Source organism: Leptinotarsa decemlineata, unplaced genomic scaffold, assembly GCF_025532065.1.
Source record: "Leptinotarsa decemlineata unplaced genomic scaffold, Ldec_3_MD MMD2_P_RNA_scaffold_9, whole genome shotgun sequence".
In the NCBI taxonomy this organism is placed as follows: domain Eukaryota; kingdom Metazoa; phylum Arthropoda; class Insecta; order Coleoptera; family Chrysomelidae; genus Leptinotarsa; species Leptinotarsa decemlineata.
Genome location: NW_027412536.1, coordinates 8,459,713 through 8,482,960, shown reverse-complemented (window position 1 = coordinate 8,482,960; position 23,248 = coordinate 8,459,713). Strand labels below are relative to the sequence as shown.

General features: G+C 36.2%; 1 protein-coding gene across 1 annotated transcript; it reads left to right on the top strand.

The window, feature by feature from the left end:
* Window positions 1-12,016: 12,016 nt before the first annotated feature.
* LOC141480613 (uncharacterized) lies at window positions 12,017-16,485 on the top strand. The gene is made up of 3 exons (XM_074170805.1): window positions 12,017-15,185; window positions 15,249-16,257; window positions 16,477-16,485. Exons 2-3 carry the CDS (start codon window positions 15,253-15,255, stop codon window positions 16,483-16,485), a joined length of 1,014 nt encoding a protein of 337 aa, XP_074026906.1. The 5' UTR covers window positions 12,017-15,185; window positions 15,249-15,252.
* Window positions 16,486-23,248: the final 6,763 nt, after the last annotated feature.

The following is a 23,248-nucleotide window of genomic DNA, read 5'->3' as shown; positions in this document are numbered from 1 at the left end:
TTGACTTTGGAATAAATGCAAGGTTATTATCTGCCCCAAAACAGATGCATAGACTCAACACTTAACATTTAACAGGAGAACAGACTGACATTTCTCACGCATATCCATGTCCAACATGAACTAGGTACCACATATTTAATGATGATTCAAACTGCTACACTATATTTCTTCTTGAAATATAATAACATTACAATTTGAAACAACATAGTAGATGATATTGACGTAACTTCAACTGAAACGTGGGTATCGTCTCACTTTGGTGTCTTTTTTTTCCACACATTGGCAAAATCTGATAGTGAAGTTTTGTTTAACCTTGAAACTGAATACTAGGATTTTCTCGAGGGTCGAGTTTTCGTGTATGCCGATGACACAACATTGTGACGTCCCCAGATATAGATGAAATTGAAAATGAAACGAAACTAGTAATCAATGAATTCGAAAGTTGGTGAAGAAACAATAATTCAATAAATAATGAAAATAAAACAACTTTATCCAGTTTTCAAGTAAGTATCAGTGCCATCTCCAAATAAATCTAGGTTTCGAAACAACAGAATATACAAAATTCCTTGGAACACAACTTGACAATGAATTGTCTTTCAATAATCACATCGAATACCTGTGCACTTCTCTGAAAAACGTATTTTGCCTTCCTAACAATGAAATTGAAGTTTTTGAGACAATCTCTTGGATATATACTATGCTCTTATCCTAAGCTTTATATAAATATTACCATTTGGGGACACTCATCAGAATTAAATAGAAAATTTATAAGGCAAAAACGCTTCATTAGACTAATTTTTGCTCAAATACAAAGAATCTTGTAAGAAAACATTCCAAGACAAAAAACTTTTCACATTACCATGCATTTATCTTTACAAAATATTAAGCTACGTTCATGTACATTCCCATTTGCTAACAAGAAATGAGGAAATTCACTGTCATTAAACGAGACGGAGAAACGACTTTCATCAGGAAAAAATAAACCATAATGAGTACAAAGGTTAGCCACTTTATGCGGGGGCAAAATGTATTAACTTATTATCACACAGCATCAGACGTGAATTTTCTCAAATTCAAGAAAGAGTCAAAGAATTTTTGGTAACAAATTGTTTATAAGTGCTATAAGATAAAATATCTTTTGTAAAATGTGACGTGAATTATCTCACCACCCAGGACAATCCCGCTGATCTAGCAGTACCATCACCATGTTCCAGATGCTGACAAGACAGTTCTCACAGGAGCGCACATCTTCGAAGCTTCGCATCCAGAATCAGTCAGATTTCATTCCTCAAACCAACAACACGTATACTTTCATATATTTTGTATTTCTGTAATTTTTCATTTTCAAGTTTGTAACAATAAAAGTATTTTTTAAAAAGCAAGTTTAGTGCCGTCGATAGTTAATTGGCGCAGTCGACAGTAGGATAGTCAGAATTAGGCGTATCGTACGAGTGATTTTCGTTTCAACGATTAATTGGCAATCGAACCTTTGTGAACAGAACAAGTTGGTGTTGAAAGCAGAGCGGCTCCTAGAACTCCAGGAAACCCAGTCAATCGAAGACCTGCAGAAAACTCCGTACCGAAGCTGTTTTCGAGAAGAGGAACTTCATCGTCTCCTTCTGCAAGGAAAAAACACTTGGTGAAGACAAAATCGCTGAACCAGGGCAGACTCCTCATAGTGGTTAAGAAAACGATGGCCAAAATCTTGCTTTTATTGTAAGTACTCTGATTTTATGTCGCTTGAAAATATTTTTCAATCATTGTCTTTAGCTGACTCAGACAATTCTATTTCCAACCCAAATCCAAGAACCAATCGAGTTTTTGTAAACCCCTTCTCAAATCGAATTAATTTAATTTCTCAATCAATTCCAATCAATAGTAATAATACATCATATAACCAAAACCCAGAATTGAATATTTCAAACTCTTCAGAAATGGCAAATGTTCTCAAACCCGAATATTTAAATTGCGTTCCACAATTCGATGGGAGCTCAATCACTCATTTTTATGATGCCGAAAATCCAAACTCTTTCCAAAATACATATCTATTGAATAGTTTGATTAGTAAACTAACAGGAAATGCTAAATTAGTAGTGAATATTCATGTCACAACTTGAAATATTTTAAAAGACACACTGTATAGGAATTTTGCGGATCGACGCGATGAAGCCTGTTTGAATAGACACATGGTTATGATGAAACAATACCCGGCTGAAAAACCTCAACAATTTTTTGATCGTATTTTGCAAATTCTCAATCTGATTTGTTGCTATATTGATTCTCATGAAGCAGACGAAAATTCGAAAGTTTTAAAACGCAAATTATATAATTCATTAGCTTTAAAAAAGTTTTTATCTGGATTAAAAGAACCTTTAGGAACCACAATTCGTTGTATGAGACCTATTGATTTGAATGAAGCTTTGCAATTCATCATTCAAGAAAAAAATATCAATTATTATCAAAACCAATCAAACAGAGTTTCTGTAAGACAGAATGGTAGCCAAATAAGATCAAATTCTAATCAAAATTCAAATCAGTCTCATTTTCCAAGAACTTCTTTCAATACTGATACAAGAAACGATCAATTCCAAAATCTTCAATCGTTTAATCAGAATAGATCTTCAAATAATCAATTCCATCCACAAAACAATTTCTATAAATATTCAACCAAGAACTAATGTTCCACAACAAAAATTTTTTCGAAATTCCCAAGTTTTTAAACAACCTACTAATAACCAGAACGTTTTCAAACCCAATCCCAATCGAAATCTTCCCAGTCAAACTCCTATGAGTTTTTCAACAAGGCAAACGTTCAACAGAAATAAACCAGGTCCCTCATTTCCTAGTAGACCTCAACAAAGAAACTTTATGTCAGAAGAACTTTTCAATACAGAAACGAATGATGTTGAATATTATTCACAAGATTCTGAAGTTGAAAATCAGAGCCAGTATGAAAATATTGAATGTAATCCTGATGAAAATTTTCAATTGATAGACCAAGACATCAATCAAACGTAGAACCCTATATAATTCTATCTGAATATAATTTGAAATTTTTGGTCGATACAGGTTCGACTAAATCTTTTATTGATCCAAATCTAGCTTATAATCTATACCCCGATAGAATCCAAAATGACCCTTTCATAGTGTCAACCGTATTTCAAAAATCTTGTCACAAACATAGTGCTTTCATTCCCATTTCAAAAGTATTTAATGTTTCTGGAAATCTGAAATTTTATTTATTCAAATTTCACAATACATTTCATGGATTGATAGGTATTGATAACTTGAAACTACTTCAAGCAAATGTTAACTTGAGCAAAGGATTTTTGACAACACCTCATTCACAAATCAAATTGCATTATCATAAAATAAAAAATTATTTGAACCTCATTATCATTCTTCCCCAGAACAAACAAGTAATTAAGATAAAAACATCTGTACGCGACGGTGAAATTATAATTCCTTATCAAAAGATACACAACTGCGAAATTCCAGAGAGTTTGTCGATCGCGAGAAACGGAGAAGCGCTAACAACTATATTAAATAACAGTACGGATCAGATCACACTAGATTTCTCTGAACCTATTGTCGTTGAAAAATTTGATAGAACATGCATACAAGAATTTAACTTCAACAATATTGATGAGACGTACAAACGTAAACTGGATTATCTAATATTAGAACTGACCATTTGAATGTCGAAGAAAAATCAATGATAGAAAAATTATGTTTAGAATTTTCTGATATTTTTTACCATGAGGATGAACCACTCACTTTTACAAATAAAATTAAACATCGTATAAAGACAACTGACGAAATACCCGTTTATACAAAGACATACAGATATCCATTCATTCACAAAAAAGAAGTCTAAACACAAATTCAAAAAATGTTAGATCAAAAAATTATAAGGCCTAGTAATTCACCTTGGTCGTCCCCAATTTAGGTCATCCCTAAGAAAATGGATGCCTCCGGTAAACAAAAATGGCAAATTGTTGTAGATTACCGGAAGCTTAATGAGAAAACAATTGATGATAAGTATCCCTTGCCGAATATAACCGATTTACTAGATAAACTAGATAGATGCCAATATTTTTCGACTTTAGATCTTGCCAGCGGATTCCACCAAATTGAAATTTGTGAGAAAGACATCGAAAAAACAGCATTCAATTCCGAAAATGGGCATTATGAGTTCCTCAGGATGCCATTTGATCTCAAGAATGCTCCCGCGACCTTAGAACGAGTGATAGAGAATATCCTTAGAGGTATTCAAAACAAAAAATGCTTAGTTTATTTAGATGACATAATCATCTTTTCCACATCTCTCCAAGAGCATATCGAAAGGCTTAGAGCAGTTTTTCAAAGACTCAGAGAGTCAAACTTCAAAATCCAACTTGATAAGTCAGAATTTTTACGAAAAGAAGTGGCTTATCTTGGGCATATTGTTACGCCGAACGGTGTCAAACCAAATCCGGATAAAATTAAATCAATAAAGAACTTTCCTATTCCAAAAACAACTAAACAAATTAAAGGATTTTTACGACTGTTAGGATATTATAGACGATTCAATAATAACTTCGCAAAATTAACGAAACCACTTACCAAATGCTTGAAGAAGGGTGCACAGATCATCCACGACGAAGAATTTCTATCGTGTTTCGAAACTTGTGAAAATTTACTAATTAACGAACCAATCCTTCAGTATCCAGATTTTACTAAACCGTTCAATTTAACAACGGACGCCTCAAACGTAGCTTTGGGAGCGGTCTTGAGCCAAGGACCTATTGGAAAAGACCTTCCAGTAGGGTATGCTTCAAGGACTCTATACGACACCGAATCAAATTACAGCACAATAGAAAAAGAACTATTGGCTATTGTCTGGGCAACCAAATATTTTCGTCCCTACCTTTTTGGCAGGAAATTCAATATAGTCACGGATCATAAACCACTCCAATGGGTATTTTCAACGGAAGACCAGAGTTCTAAATTGCTAAGATGGCGAATTAAACTTGAAGAATATCAATATAATATAATTTACAAAAAAGGGTCATCCAATACGAATGTTGATGCACTTTCACGCATTGAACTACACACAAAAGAGTCAAAGACTTTTTGGGAAGAACTAGACGAGATAATCGAAGAGTCCAAACGTCTAGCGTTAGAACTGACCATTACTATTACTTTTGATAACCAAAATAGTATACACTCCAACTTAAATACCCCAGACTACCAACCATCTTCGGATATATTAGAAATAGGTAAACCTCTTCAAGATAATATTTCTATGATAGTTAATGCCGACACAGAATCTACTCAAACTCCTGAAAAACATGAACTAAACCCAATTGAAGAAATTGATGACGTTACCGTACACACTAATACCGAGGAAAATCCAATTGTTGAAATACCCATTTCAGAATCCCCAGTAAATTTTGGTCAAAACCAAATTATTTTCCAATCTGTTCTTCATTCAACATCTGAACCAAAAATAAAGATCTTATTTGAGAAGAAACAGAAAATGACTGTTCAGCTTTCTTCAAATAACTTTGAAAGAGACGTAATCAATTTTGTAAAAGAATATATCGCACCTAACATACCTTATTATCTTTACTTTGAAAATTCAGATAATTATGAACGATTTTGTGAAGTAATAAGACAAAATTTCAAATGGCCTTCATTAAAATTTAAAAGATGTAAATTCAAACTAATCGATGTCACAGATAAAAAAGAAGCTTTAAAACTGATACAAGCATATCACGAAGGTTAAAGTTATCATAGAGGCATTGACGAGACCGAACAAAAACTCAAAACCCTTTATTATTGGCCCAATATGACAGATTCTATCCAAACCTTCATTAGCGAGTGTAAAATCTGTCAAAGAAGTAAATACGAAAGACATCTTATCAAAACAAAAATGAATATAACCCCGACAGCCACCAAACCATTCGAAACGTTTATACTTTAGAAAAAAATAAATTCCTTACTATTATAGACAGTTTTTCGAAATACGCGCAAGCATATCATTTGCCCTTTTTATCGGCTACCGATATAGCTGACAAACTTTTGATATTTTTTTCACATCATGGCGTACCTATCCAAATTATAGTTGACAACGGATCTGAATTTAAAAATACAGTTATTGAAGAACTTCTCAAACTGCACAAAGTAAATGTACATTTCTGCTCACCCAATCATCCCCAATCAAACGGACAAATTGAAAAACCTCACTCTACTCTCATTGAACACATTAGACTTCCCAATACTAGAGGATTTCTTAAAACACCGCCTCAAACGAAAATGGTTTACGCTATACTTGCATACAATCACTCAATACATTCTGCAACAAAATTAAAACCCATCGATATAGTTAATGGACATATAACCAATGGAAATCCATTCGATATCGACATAGACAATATTCTTCTCAATGACTATACAAATGACCACCGAGAAAAAACTAAATTACATTACGCGGAAATAAACAGAAAAATAATGAATCGAAAAGAAAAGGTTATTTCAAAATCTAATGAAACGCGCGATAATCCAGAAATGTTCAAACCTAATTCTAAAAGGTACGTGAAAAAACATTTGAGACAAAAACACGCTAACAAATTTGAAAAACCGACCACTATCACAAAAGTAGACGAATCTATGAAGACAGTTTCCACAGAAAATCATGAAAAAGTGCACATGGACAATTTAAAAAGACCAAGAAAGAAGTGCTATGATTTTAATAAATAGTTCATTTAATTTTTTTTTCAGAATACCTTTTGTATTCGGACTTCAGGACAGGGTAACATTGAAAAACCTGGAAAACAATCCTGGTATGATACCTTTAAAATTGGGCAATGCCAAAATTCAACAATACTCACACACACTGATACACTACTATGACCTGAATCCATTCATAACTGAAATCCAAAAACTGAACGACCAATACGGACAAACTTTAGAAGCACTCAGAATAAACAAAAACAATATTTCCTCAGCTGAAACAGAAAATTACATCAAAATTCTGACTTTGACAAAAGACACGACTGAATCCAAATTGCAAGAAATAATCACAAATCCCAAACGAATCAAAAGAGGATTGATTAATGGTATTGGTTCGATATTTAAATCAATTACAGGAAACCTCGATGCAGAAGACGGGGAGCGGTACGAAAAACTTATTAGGGAACTTTAAAACAACCAAAAAGTATTGGATTCTAGTGTTGTTAAACAAAATTCAGTTTCAATCAATTTGATCAATAAAGTCAATCAAACTGTTCAACAAATAATTCAAAATGAAAAATTTCTTCAAGAAAACATAGTTCATATTGCTGTCATATTCCAAACAAAAAGTTATGAAGAAAATAGAGCATATGTTCACGATATACTCAACCAAATGATTGATATGTAGTCAACTCTGCCTTACAGGATATTGAAAATTTTATAGCATTCGCGAAACTCAACATTATGCATCCAAGCATAGTGAAACCCACTGACTTATACGCCGAACTTCTTAAATTACACGGAATTATTGCAAAGAATCAATTTCCTATTGATATTACTTTAGAAAACATCTTGAAATTAGAGAAAATCATAAACATCGAATGTTTTATTCTGAATAATAGAATAAACTTTCTTCTTCATGTTCCAATCACATATCAATACATTTTCGATTACTATCACTTATATTCAATCCCTACATAGTCAAAGTCAGTTCAAGGCACTTATACTCAAAAATTCATTTTTACTGAAGAACTCAGAATATTTCACATTTAAAAGCGACGATTGTGTCAAAGTAGAACCATAATTCTATGTCTGCAAGAAAATGCCGATTAGAGAAATTTCTGGAAATCTCTGTGAGCTGCAACTCCTGAAGATGGAAGACACTTCCACATGTAGACAAATCGATATTGGGATTACTAAGCCAATAGCTAACCAACTGGAGGACTCTACCCAATGGATAGCGATATTCCCAAATAAAACGACAATCCACCTACAATGTAATGAACAAGAGGAAGTTCAAAGAATAATTAGATCCTATTTAATTGACATTCCAGTAGGCTGCAGAATCAAAGCGAATCAAATCGAAATAATCAATGAAGAAAATGTAATCAATAGCAATCAAATAATATTGATATCCGAATTGAACCAAGATCGCAACCCTCCAAGAAGTGTAAATATGAGCTATCAATTGGACGATGTTGACCTGAAAGAACTCCAAAACCTGAAAAATCAGCTAATTGATAACAATCCTGAAATAACATTCAACCAAGGAGGACTTTACCAATCACCGAGTATATGGACTTTAGTGGTTTACTTAGCGATCATATCAATGATAGTTTACTTCTTGTACAGGAAAAATGTACTTCGATGTTGCACCAATAAGAAGTCAAGTCAAGAAGAGAACCAACTACAAGTAGTAAATGAAGTAACCGATCTATCCACTGTTCAACTACCCCGCTGCGCATGATAGTTGAATCTTCGGGGGAGGAATTATCTCACCACTCAGGACAATCCCGCTAATCTAGCAGTACCGCCACCCTGTTCCAGATGCTGACAAGACAGTTCTCACAGGAGCGCATATCTTCGAAGCTTCGCATCCAAAAATCAGTCAGATTTCATTCCTCAAACCAACAACACATATACTTTCATATATTTTGTATTTCTGTAATTTTCCATTTTTAAGTTGGTAACAATAAAAGTATTTTTTAAAAAGCAAGTTCAGTGCCGTCGATAGTTGATTCGTGTCAAATATACATTCATGTATCAAAAATGATTACTAAAATTTGACTTCGACTTCTCCGCCAATGTCATGCTATACGGAGATTTGTAGACATGTAGTGTCAACACTTGTCATTTTACAGATATTTCTCACACATATGCATGCTCTACATGAACTTTCGTATGCTTAAAAATGATGTAATGATTTAAAATGTCACACTACGTTTTTCTTTTCGAAACATAATTTATTAGAAATCTGAAGCCATATAGTAGATGTTATTGATATGATTTCAACTGAAAAGCAGGTTTTTCCTCAATTTGGTCTGTTTCTCCTTCAACATGTCAAGATCTGACAGAACAGTTTGATTTAAGCTTGAAACTGAACGTGAGTTTATTCACTGCACAGGTTATGCTAGACGGAGATTTGCGGAGTTTCCAAAAGAGATGCGTAGGGTCATGCCATTTTGCAGTAGAATAGATTGATACACATGCATATGCTTGCCTAACAAGAACTTTCACGTATTGCAATATAATCTAATCATTTGAAATGCAACACTATATTGCAATATCTGACTATGGAATGTGGTTTGACTGTGAAAATGAATACAAAGTTCATTATTTGCAAACATCATGTTAAACGGGGTTTGGAAGTTCTCCAAAACAATGCATACAGTCACAACACACCATTTTATAGCGAAAAAAAAATTTTCACACCTAAATATATTCTCGACATGAACTTTTACATGTCGCAGTTCACATGTTTCAATTTGAAATGTATTACTATCTTGTTCTTAAAACCCAATATTATCCAAGTTTCAAGCCAATATACCAAATGACGTAAGCGTGTATTCAACTGAAAAGGAGGTATTTCCACACTCCTACCTGAAAACTGATTACTCCCCTCCACCATTTCATGATCTGACCTTGAAGTTGAGTTTGATCTTCAACTTGACTACGTGGTCATTTTCTGTCGATGTCCTGCTATACTGGTTTGTGAGTCCCCAAATATTACATAATGCACACATTTTTCGTACATACACACGCATGCTTCACACCATGCATGCTTATGCTTATGTTGTAGTATTTTTCTCGAGAGAATTCATCTGGTTGAAGCTGCGATGATTCTGCAACCGTGTTGGGAATCACACGTTAAAAGGTAAGATCTCGTTAGTCCTTAGCTCGCACAAGTTTTTCAACTTCTGAGAGTTGTCGTTCGTATGGGGGCGACAGCTGATTAACGGAAAAACAGATTTTAAACAAAAACAGAACAGTATGATGTATCCATCAGAAGTGCGATACTAGGAGTTTGATACAAACTAGCATTCTATTCCAATACATGAGTTGGATTCGACCTAATATGGATACTTACGATCAGTGCAGGCTAAAGAAGGTGAAAACAAGTATCAACATTGGTATATGTCAACATTTTTACTGTTGTTTCTGTAAATATAGTGTTTATGACTAATATATCATCATAGAAATTCATTTTTCTGATATACTATGATTCCATAAGACATGTGTCTCAATAGAAGATTTCATTCATATTCATATTTGGTCACATTACCTCTAACGCAAAGTTTTCCCCGCTAGGTAGTGCTGTTTCTAATTTACTGTTCGATGAATATTTTTTGGCGCTCCATTTTGGTCAATCAGTTATTGTTGAACCTGCTTCTGCAATTTTGAAAAATGTTTGCTGTGTTACGTTTCAATTTAGCACTAGATCAAACTGCTCTTATGTGACCTTTCAAAACACTACCTTACCTTTTAAGATTTTTATTCAAAGGATATTAACAATGTAATTGAGTTACAAGTAGATTTTATTCATTTAAGTAGGGTGCTAATGCCGACTGAACGCCTCCCCCCACCCCTTTTAACCTTGAGACGTCACTTGACCTTGAATGACGTCACCTAACCTTGAACGTCGTACACGTAGTATGAGCTTGAATGCGGTGTTTGACCTTGAGTGTGGGGGTTGACCTTGACGTTCGACACTTCGACTACCTTGAGCTTGCTCCATGGCATTGAATGTTGACCTTGAATGAAATCGTGACGTGTACAGAATATACAGGGGGTTCGGCGTTGCGGTGTTTGACCTTGAGTGTGGGGTTTGACATTGACGTTCGTCACTTCGACTACCTTGAGCTTGCTCTGTGGCATTGAATGTTGACCTTGTAGCTCTCATTTGGGTTATGGTGGGGGGAGGAGGAGTTGGGCTTTTATAAGGAGTGTGGTGTGAACGTTTCACTCATTTCAAATTCTCCTTATCGTACGGTAGATATTTCTATATACAAGATGTATTCGTGCGTTGATTGTAAAAAAAGTTTCACTCGTAGTGACAACCTACGTCGTCATCAGCGGGATTCTTGCACACCCGCAAATGGTGATGGACCTCCAACATCGAAGAGGCAACGGTTGACACCCCCAGCACTTCCAACACTGCAAACATGCGTTTGCTGCAATTTGACTATTGCAAGCGATCAGATGAATGTACATCGGAGGACGTTGCAGCACAGAACAAATGCGTGTGTTCAATATGGGGAAGGTGTGAAAATTGTCAATACAGCTTTCAAGTGTCGAATTGTGAGCTACCGAGTGGACAGTGAAAACCACCACATGGATTACCCAACATTCTTCAATGAAATTAAGCAGAAAGTAGTGAAACTACTCGAAGAAGTGTTGGATATCCATAAATGCATGAAAGTGAACATGGAAGTGTTTGGGCGGTACAGTCTGCAAACTAAGGATCTTTCAGACATCAAATCATTTAATAGTCCCAATGAAGTAATTAATCAATCGAATGATTTGGATGTGGTTTATAGCAGTTTTGCAGATAGTTTAACTGTTAAAGCAGCGGAATTTCAAGATCGGGATTCAGGTATGTGATCTAGTCAAAATGTTGATGATGATGGACTTATAGAGAAAACCCATATTTCCAGGTTGGACCATTGAGAAAATTTTGTACTTGGAGGTGAATATCAACAAGTATAGCCCCTTCGGAGGGTCTTCTTACATCAAATTGCCAAGGTTCATCGAATTGAAGAAAAGTGTGGTGAATGTTCTTAATCAAGATCAGTGCTGCTTTGCGTGGGCTGTGACTTCAGCTTTATACCCTGCCAGTCAGAAACTTAATGAAATTTCATCATACCCCCACTTCTCAACCGTCTTGAATGTAGCAGGTATGGAATTTCCAGTTAAGTTGAAAGATATTCCTAAGTTTGAGGTTATGAACGATTGCTCTATCAATGTTTATGGGTTGGAAAATGTTTTTACAAATGGTAGAATTGAATATGAAGTTGTGGGTCCGTTACACTATTCTAAACGTAGATTAAATAGTCATGTTAATCTGTTGATTATTACAGATGATTCTGGTAATAGTCATTATTGTTGGATTAAGGATTTATCGAGACTAGTATCATCACAAATATCTGCCCGTGGTCATAAAAAGTATTTTTGTGATGGTTGTTTATTGTACTTTGATAATGAACGAACTTTATTGCGACATCAGTTGAATGATTGTAATCACATATCGACAACGACACCATCCACAAATTTCAGGGTTGATAAATTTGGTAAAAGGGTACCTGAGAATATTTTGAAATTTGAAAATATCGAGAAACAGTTGAGGGTTCCATTCGTTGTATATGCTGATTTCGAATCTATTCTGAAACCAGTGCATACTAATGAGCCAAATCCTGCTAACTCTTATACAAATCGAACATATCTTCATGAACCATATGCTTTTTCTTACCTCATAAAGTGCTCTTTTGATGATTCTATATCTAAATTTGTACTATATAGAGGTGCTGATGCAGCTAAAGTGTTTGTGTCAAACTTGGAGGCTGATGTCACCAATATTTATCACAAATATTTGAAGAAAGTCATTCCAATGAGTCCATTGACTGATGAGGAAGAGTATGATTTCAATATTGCCGCCACATGTGGTATATGTGGAGAACCATTTGGTGATGGTGATATTAAGGTGCGTGACCACTGCCATCTAACGGGGAAAAAAAGAAATGGAGCTGCACATAGTATTTGTAACCTCAATTTCAAATTGCCCAACTTTATACCCATAATTTTTCATAATCTCAGTGGGTATGACTGTCATTTGTTCATAAAAGAGTTATGCACAAACAAAACAAAAGTTGATGTCATTGCTCAAACTAAAGAAAAGTATGTTTCCTTCACGAAACATATAATTATGGAGAGAATAGTAGATCACAATGGAGTGATGAAAAATAAGTTTTTGAAATTAAGGTTCATCGATAGTTTTAAATTTATGGCTGCTTCCCTTCAAGAGTTAGGTGACAATTTAGATGAAAAACATTTTGTGGAAACAAGAAAATATTTTCCGGAACAGGATAAATTCAAACTTATGAGGCAGAAAGGTGTTTTTCCGTACAGTTTTATCGATTCTTCAGATAAATTAAATTATTCTAGTATACCATCAAAGGTGGACTTTTATGATAAATTAAATGAAAAACATGTTTCTGATGAGGATTATGATAGAGTAAAGCAGGTATGGAACACATTCAATTGTCAAGATTTGGGTGAATATTCTGACATATACCTAAAATCTGATGTTCTACTGTTGTGCGATATTTTTGAAAATTTTAGAAATATGAGTTTAGATACATATAAATTGGATCCTGCTCACTATTTCACTTCTCCAGGTCTTTCTTGGGATGCTATGTTGAAGTATACGGGTGTCAACTTGGAATTATTAACTGATATCGATATGGTGCATTTTCTCCAAAACGGTATACGTGGTGGTGTAAGCCAGTGTTCGGAGAGAAAGCATATTGCAAACAATCAGTTTCTTCCCAATTATAATCCCGAAGAACCTTCATCTTTCATAATGTATTTGGATGCAACAAATCTGTATGGTCATAGCATGTCTCAATCATTACCTTTTGGTGGGTTCACTTGGTTGACCGCCAGTGAAATATGTCAGTTGGATATCAATAGTATTCCAGATGATAGCCCCCAAGGATACATACTTGAAGTAGATGTGCATTACCCTGTCGAGTTACACGATCTACATTCGGATTTACCATTTTTGGTTGAAAGTATTATACCACCTGGTTCAAAGTCCAAAATACCCAAACTTATTCCTAATTTGAATGATAAAAAGAAATATATCGTTCATTATAGGAATTTGAAACAAGCGGTCCGTAATGGTTTGATGGTGATGAAAACTCATAGAATTCTCAGATTCAATCAGTCACCGTGGCTGAAAAAATATATCGATTTAAATACAAATTTGAGAAATAAGGCTACCAATAAGTTTGAGAAGGGTTACTTCAAATTGAATATAAATTCCATATTTGGCAAAACGATGGAAATTGTAAACAATAGAAGAGACATTCGAATTGTCACACATTGAGAATCCATAAGAAGAGGTATGGGTGCCAATGCTTTGATAGCTCGTCCCAATTTCAAAACATTATCCATATTTTCGGAAGACTTTGTCGTCATACATATGGATAAAGTTAAGGTTTGTTATAATAAACCATTGTATTTGGGGTTCAGTATATTGGATATGTCGAAAACAGTCATTTATGATTTTTTCTATGATGTCATCAAAAAACATTACGGACCACAAGCTTCTCTTCTCTATACCGATACGGATTCTTTGATACTGAAAATAATGACGGATAATTTTTATAATTTTATGATTGCAAATGTTGACAAATTTGACACTTCTCTATAGGTTGGGTAATAAATTCAATGTGCCAGTTAGCAAATCGGTGATTGGAAATATGAAGGATGAACTTCCGAGTGATCCCATCATCAGTTTCCATGGCACCGGTGCGAAAGCATATCATGTACAAAGTGTGTCTGATGAAATAAAGAAAGCAAAAGGTATTAAAAAATCCGTTATAAAAAATCAAATTTCAATTGAAGATTACATTAGGATTGTTGAAACAGGCGGTATAATATTTAGAAAGATGAATGTATTCAGGAGTGATTTACATGATATTTACACGTTGATGTGCAATAAAGTCGCGCTATCACATAATGATGATAGGCGATTCATCATTCCTAATACCACCAAGACATTACCTTGGGGCCACAACGATATTGAATTCTATCAGACAAGTTCCGAACAAAATTTAAGAATTCTTTTGAATTTACTGAAAGATGAAAACAGTATAAGTGACAAGAAATTAAATTTACTCATTGCCTTATTGGAAGAGCAATCGAGTAATTGAATTTTTTCACTCATTATCTGGTTTGTTCAACAAATTGTAAAATTCATACTTGTCGAATATTTCAAACGAATTATCCTACCTCACTTCCACCCCCACTCCCATTCCCACCCGAAGTGGTAGGGAGCATACGGCTATAAAACATAAGGAGGAGGCCACAGTTCATCATTCGATTGCAGTCTTCCTTCGAAAGAACCAGCCAACCTGAGATACCTGCCAGCCAACTTAGTTGAAGTTGAAAATTCCAAGCAGCTTGATGTAAGTACACACTTCCATACTTTTTATATTAAATTGTCTAATATTTTCATTTTCTCTTTCTAGAATCATGTCTTTTCTAAGGAATGCTCTGATGACCCCGATTACCACTCTCAGTGAGAGACAGTTGGAGGATGTAGAGCGGAGGAGGGTGGTTGTCCTACAGGACATCATGGTACAACCACCAGCTGCACCACCAGCTGCAGCTCCCATTCCACCACCGGGGATGACTTCCACTCAGGAAGTGGCGGCTCCCATTCCACCACCGGGGATGACTTCCACCCAGGAAGTGGCGGCTCCTGACTTGAAGTTCTTTTTCGAGGACTTCAAACCAACCCCCGAGGAGGAGATTGACCCCCCACCAACTTTGTCGACATTCAGTGGACCATCTTCTTCGTCAGCACCCCAAATCGAAGATTTACTGAATGTCTACAACCCGGACCTGGACGAGTCTCTGGCGGATTTATCGCATCTTCAAAGCTTCTTATCGCCCATCGAACTATTATCGCCCATCGATTCAGGGGATGAGTTCGAGAAACCGGTGAAGAGGGCCAAGAAGATGAAGAAGTCCGCACCTGTGAAGAAGTCCGCACCTGTGAAGAAGTCCGCACCTGTGAAGGCATCCAAAGCCAAAGGTGGGAGGGGTGGTAAGTTGAGTGCTTTTCGCAAAAAATGTGAAAAGAACTCACCTTACGTTGGTTGGCCTACAGCACCCCTTCCAGTGATGGAGATGCAGAACTTGGTGGAAGTCGTCGCCCAGGTCCATCGGGATGCGTCACCCCCTCCAGTCACCCCCCAGGTCCATCGGGATGCGTCGCCCCCTCCAGTCACCCCCCAGGTACGTGTTGAGCATTCCGAACAAGAGGTTGTCCCGGAAAATGTCCTTTCACAGACTGTGGTAGAGGGTAATAAACTCAAAGAGTCTATTACCTATGCACAGTCTGTGAAAAAGAGATATTTGAAGGAGAAGAAGGTTGTGGATGGTTCTGATTCCAGAAAAAGGGCCTTGATGTCGGAAATTTCCACCATCGAGGCCCAGAGACTGGAATTAGAGAAGCGACTCTCTTTGCTTAGGGCGAAACTTCAAGAAGAAGATTCGCAACAAGGAAAGAGTTTGGCTTACATCCAAAAATATGGACCTCTTGTTCAGGAATGGGATGCCATGTGCCAGGGGTTCCTCAATACCTAACCCCTTTTGTAAATATATTTTTGTTTAGTTTAAGTTAGATGTATATTCAGAATAAAAAAATTGTAATTTTAGGAATATAATAAAAACTTGCATGTTAATTTTAAGGTTATTTAATAAAGTCTATGTTATGTATGAAAAAATAAAATATGGAATATTGGAGTGCATATCTATTTTGGTTGTTGCACAAAAAATACTGCGTGGTTGGGGCAGTATTTATTCCTTCATTCTAGTCATTTTTCAGTCGCATGTAGTATATAGAATAAAATTAGTTAAATAGAATAATTGTATAGAATTTCCATCATTTGAAAGTGTGTGAATTGTAAAATAGTTATTTTTTCTAGAGAATAAATAAAAGTGATTCTAGTAATGCTCTGAGTATAATTCTAAAACCTTTTGACACTTCTCTCATCATTACTTCTCTCAACATTATTCAAACAAATTTCATTTATGTGAATATGTAAAAATAAAATCATGAATCTAATGAATATTATATTGGATTTATTCCCCAATTCTCACATCAATACTTGAATAAATAACCTAGTGGGTCTTTATTTTTCACATATTCCCCCTCCCTTACTCTACCCCACTTTCTTCAAATCATATAAATAAGATTGTACTCTCAATATTCTTCAACTTGTTCGTTCATCATGAATCAAGCAACACCAATTATTCGGGAAGCTGATTCCACCAGTGAACCTCATTTTGCCCCACCAGAGAATTGGTCCTATGGTGACATTCAAGTTGCTGTAGTTGATTCAACATCTCCCGATGATGAATTCGATGGGTATTCAGATACAACAATAGAGCCGAATGAAGAACAAGATGTAACCTCAGACGAAGATGAGTTTGAACATGATGAATTTGCCAGCCCAGAACTTGTGGATCAACTGTGGCTTGAAGATCATCAAATCGCTCCACCAAATATCATCGTGGTGGTTGATTCTCCCGAACCTGACATCATCATTATAGATGATGATGATGATGATCAGGTAGGTTAGGTTAGGTTTTTCTCGGAGTGCACATAGTACCTGGTTGGTGCACACGGAATGCTGCGTGGATGGGGCAGCATTCAACCTAACCACTCTATTTGGTAGTAGTGAAAAAAATAGGCCTATATCGGTACACCCTTGCGATGAAACGTTAGTTGTTTCGCTATAAAACGAACTAACTAGAAAATGGAAACAGTTAATCATTATCTTTGAATATCTTTGGAACATTATTTTAATAATGTTGATAAAAATTCGTATCATAAAAAAATTTCAAGCAATGTATATTCGGATAAGTAACGAAGGGAAAGGTTGTATAGGCGATCGCGAAGCGATCGCTTCGCGATCGTGAAGAGATCGCTCAGCAGGCCGCTTCGCGGCCTGGGGCGCTCAACATCCACCACTTGCATCCGGGGCGCGTTTTTTGCGACCCCCACCTCCCCCCCCACTCCGCCTCCAACTATACCCCCTCCTGTGCAAGAGTATAAATGTAGGAGTTCCTCAATGTAAACTTCAGTTGAGTAGCTATCGTCAGCATGTCAACATACCAGGAAGCCGATTCCACGACCGGACCCTAGGCGGAAGAACCTACAGCGCCACTCCCGGATCTTCAGTTGGAGGATTCCGATATGGAGAATCCAGATATGGAGGCCGATTCAACCACCACGCCTCATCACCCTTTCACATCTTCGGTCCAGGTACTGCATGTGACCACTACCGAAGACCACTCCGAAGACTCGAGCAGCTCGGATGATGATGACGATCTCTGGGACGACGACGCATTTGCGGAGGAAATGGCGTTTTCTGAGGGTTCGGTGATGTGGCAGTACTTCCCCCGACCCGATGACAGCGACGACGACGACGACTTGTAATCCTTTTCTTTTTTTTCCCTATTTTTTTCCCTATTTCACCCATCCTTTATCCTTCCTCGGAGTACACATTTTGTTTGGTTGGTGTACACGAGACACTGCGTGGTTGGAGCAGTGTCTACCTCCCTCTCTCCTTTCCACCTTTGAAATAAATATTCTGAATTACAATACCAATTACTCTTATTGACTACTCTGAATAAACACCCCTCGAATTTGAAATATTGTCTTATGAAAATTATATTTCCAAATCTTGACATGAATTCTGCAATTGTTCAGATAAAAGAGAGCTAGTATGTTATCAAACAGATTCAAATCCACTCGGACGCTTAAACAATCATTTTTCGATGTGATTTATTTTACAAAGATAAGATATTCAGAGAACTTACATATTCTATAACACATTTGTGAATACCTCATATGTATATAGATGTACATTTTAGAGGTATATACATATATTACAAACTACTCTTCTTATGATTATGTGACACTCAAAATATTCTATTTCTTTGACTGAGTGATCAATCTTATTATTAGATATCTACACTTTGTTTGTAGCTCTGAAAAGAGCTGTATTTTTGTTGACCCGAAAGTCCACGGTAACTGCTCCGCAGATGGGGTGTTGTTGCAATCTCATTATGAGATATCTGCTCTTTGTTTAAATAATGTAGCCCTGAAAAGGGCTGTTTTTTTTTGTTGACCCGAAGGTCCACGGTTACATCTCCAGAGGTGGGGTGTTGTTACATATGATACAGACGGCTATTCTCCTAAAGTTGGTCAAAGGCCTATCACATGCTTTACACCATGTTTGCCCCATCTCCATGAAGCGGGCGGTGTAATGAATGTCGACGTGCTCATAATACCCTCCATTGTTATTCCGCACAGAATAAAAGCGGAAGCAACACCAACACAACTTCTCTATTTCACCGTCAATCGTTTTGATCCTGACATGGCTATCCGTTACACAATACAAATCTAACGGATCATCCAATGTCTCAGTGATATTCAACCACTCAACATTGCCAATAACTACTCCGCTGTCGTCAGTCTCGTGAGTCGAATCTGTTGCGATACCTTCATCTTCTTCTTCAACAAGACCTTCTTCATCATCATCAATATCTAAATCCCCAACACCTTGCTCAATTGCCTCATCGTCTTCGATATTTAAGCCACCTTCTGCACCTTGCTCATTCACCTCATACTGCATATCTCCACCATCACTTTCTTCGTCAACACCCACTATCTGTCCAACGTCTTCAAACTCTTCCACCAGCTCATGGTTATTAATATCTCTCTGAGATAATAGTGCTAACACAGCAGCTCTCTGGGCAGACATATTAATCTATTCTTGTGGTGATACTTGAATACTGACTGAAGTTTACAATCACTCACCGATTTTTATATGATTTTTGACAGTGGTGGTGGTAGCTCCCTCCACTCTACCCCACTCTTCACGGTACCTGTTTATAAGAGGGAAACATGGGAGCGTGAGAGTGTAGTTGAATTCATCGATTGAATATTTGTACATCTATCAGTGAATATGTCTTTCCCTAAAGAGTGGGATACAAAACCGACAATACGCGGCTTTCCAATCAAAATTGGCAAACATATAGTGTGTTACAACTGCCATGGGTATTGGCCTGAAACATATATCAACCCATGTACCGGCCTGTGTCGTAGATGTGTTGTGGCAAGGAATCCAGACCCACTTCGGAAGAGGATAAATGGTTCAACTCTAGAAGTGAGTGACTACCGCCAGCAGTGCAGAGAATGTTCGAAAGAGATTATGTGTAATAATATGGGTATTTCAAGGAATATATGCATAAATTGTGTAGCGACTTGCGATACATTAGTCCAGCGATGTCTACAATGTGGTGAATATAGTGTGGATTGTTGGAACAATTTATGCAGTGCTTGTAGAAATGATTGGCAATTGTGTGAGAATGTCGGCCAATTTCACCCCAACAGAGATGTCCACTTTCGAGAGTGCTGGTGTCTAACCCATGAAGAGCGGATAGAGAGACGGAGGATTCATGGAAATCTTATGCTAACATACACATCTTGAAGTGATTTCAATATGTTGAATTTATGAAAAATAAAACCAATAGTTCACATATTACTTGCATCATTTCTAAGGTTATTATTCTATTTAGTTTTTAATAAATAAAACAATTTTAATACACAATTTTTTTATTTTTTATCTAATATTGAGTACAATCATGATAATGTCATTACACTAAAGAATTTTCATCGATCCATGAGTTGTGATCTTCAGAGAACCCCAGCCACTTTACATAGAGGCGATGTCTTTTTCTTTTTAAAACTCGCTCCACCAAATACGTATTGGGATCTTTCGTTTTATTCAACTCCAGCCCATAAAAATAGCCTTTGATTGGTTGCCCATTCACATCTTCTAATGCATAAGTTATAGGTTCTGTATTATTAACTTTCACATCTTTGAATATTTCAGCTGTAAAATTTGCTGTATAACCTTTATCGAATGCATTTTTATATTTGCTGATTCGAACACTATCCCCAATTTTAAACGTATTTTTTTTACGTTTCACATGTGGACTCTTAGATTCGGCATACATTGACAATTTAGTAGACTGTTTCACATCTGCAGGTTTCATACCAATCGTACGATGAACTTTGTTGTTATACTGACGAGTAATTCTAGGAAGAATGTTCAACCACTTGTAATGACCTTGAAGTGAAAACTCCTTATGAAGCCAACTCTTCAATGTTCTGATTACTCGTTCTGCAATTGCAGCTTTTTTTGTGCTGAATGTTGAGTAATGATTGATGTTGTGTTTCTTCATTAACGATGAGAATTTCGAATTATAGAACTCAGTACCATGATCAGATTGTAAATTTTTTGGAGTATATTTAGCATCTTTCAACACGCTTGCCATAGCTGCAGTAACTGAATCACCAGTTTTATTCTTCAACGGCCTTGACCATACAAACTTTGAATAACAGTTGATAACTATAAGGATGTACCTACATCCCTCATTTTCTTTAGAATATGGTTGCATTTCCATCAAATCCATCTGCCACAAGTCAGAAAAACCCTTTATTATTGTCTTCCGACGGGGGAAATTTCGACGCGCCGGCTTGTGTATTTCTTTCACAACCTGCCATTTTGCATTACTCATATTACTGCTCTAAGACTTCTTCAAGATGATAAAATTGAGGAATCACTTTTCTACTGTTCAGGTGCAAGTGTAACGATTGACTATTAAACTTCAATGACTCGCTCAGTAAAAGTATCAACCAACTTAGCTATTACGTCAGTTCGCTTTTCCACATTACTCAATTGATCAGCTAATGCAGAAGTGATGAGTGCATTTTTGTCAATGATTATTTGCACCTCATTATGTTTTGAATCAATATGTTTTCCGATGTTACGTAGCGTTGATGCAATGAATTCTTGGAAATACTTCAGAGTTGTCTCATTGACTTTTCTAATGTGATCGTCAACATATCCTTTAGTAACAGAATCTTTACTGTCTACAGGTTCACCAACATTTTGAAACCGCTTATTCTGAATATCATAATCACCATTTAGTGTGAGAATGAATCCAACACCAGATCTTCCAACTATTGGTTTACTAACACCACCTCTTCTACGACCAAATTTATCAATTGTGGTATGCATAGTTAGATCGTTTGTGATCGACTGAGCCAGTTTCACACATCATGTTCATGATATTGCGGTCAATAGACTAATCCTTCTTCACGTAATTCCTCAATTATGGCTAATATTTCATTATCATGTCCGGTATGTCCAGCCAGTCGTGAACTCCAAAGTAGTCGAAGGCGATCAATCAATTCTTCGAGTTCATTCCAATAAACATAATCTGTATGCTTATTTCTGAAATATTTTTTCTGGGTGGGTATTTTGATCATGCCAGCACCTTCTCTACTAGGGTTTCCATTGGATAATAATGGTAGGATTATTTCTCTATATTTCTTCCAATTATTCGATAGAACACCTTGTTTTCTCTCATTGTATTTATATGCAGCCTTTGTTAATTTGAGTATATCACCATATGTGGTCATATCGGAGGAGGGGATATTTCTCGATGGTACTTTCATAAATATCAAGTTATATAGTTTTGGAGTGCCCTGATAAGAGCCAATAGTTTTACCATTTTTCATAAACACAACTTTCTCATCGATAAATTCCACATCAGCTACTCCCATTTGTAAATGTCCCGTTTCAGTGTTCATGTGTACTCCAAAGACTGTATCGTAAGAGGGATTTCCTGATAGTAACTTTTTTATATGCTTTTGTACTTCATCACCATCATCGAATACATTAGGTGATTGTGAATCTAAAGTTGTCAATTGAGAGGTTTGAAGATCCTTCGAGGAAGCCCCTTCAAATTTCGGTTTCCACTCACTTTCAATTATAGTTTTGGCTGTTAATGGTGTAGCAGGCTTTGTTTTCTGCATCACTTGATTCATTTGAGATGCTCCTTCAGTATTGGCAGATATTACTTTCAAAGGTGTTATTATTGGCTCATAGATCCTCTCGAGTGCTGATTGATCACCTAGACGACTACTTTTGATATAATTGAATTTCTTCCGAACGGCATCCGTTGCTTCAATTAACTTTCTTTTTAAATATATTTCATCATCATTTTTTCCCTCCATAATTCACTCCAAGAATTTGTATAATGAAGTGTTATCTCCACTATCTAGCTCTCAAGTGATTCAATTCTTCAAGAACGTCAAGGATATATGAAAGCGTCGAATCCTTTTCGATAACGTCCATTTACCACTTCTTGATCCTTATCAATTACTAAAAATCCATATTTATCTTCCCAACATCTCGCACACATATCTTGAAATTGCTTATATGTTACATCTGGTGATACATGGTCGGAAAAAATATGATTGAGATTCATATCATCTTGTTTGAACATTACGATAAAATTTGCATTATCTCGTATCAATTGTTTCGGAACTCGTGAATATGTTTGGGCTAAATAGAAACAATCCACATTTTTATGACGA

What these genes read in the sequence shown, in the direction of transcription:
- LOC141480613 (XM_074170805.1), top strand. Translation starts at nt 15,253, where the DNA reads ATGTCTTTTCTAAGGAATGCTCTGATGACCCCGATTACCACTCTCAGT.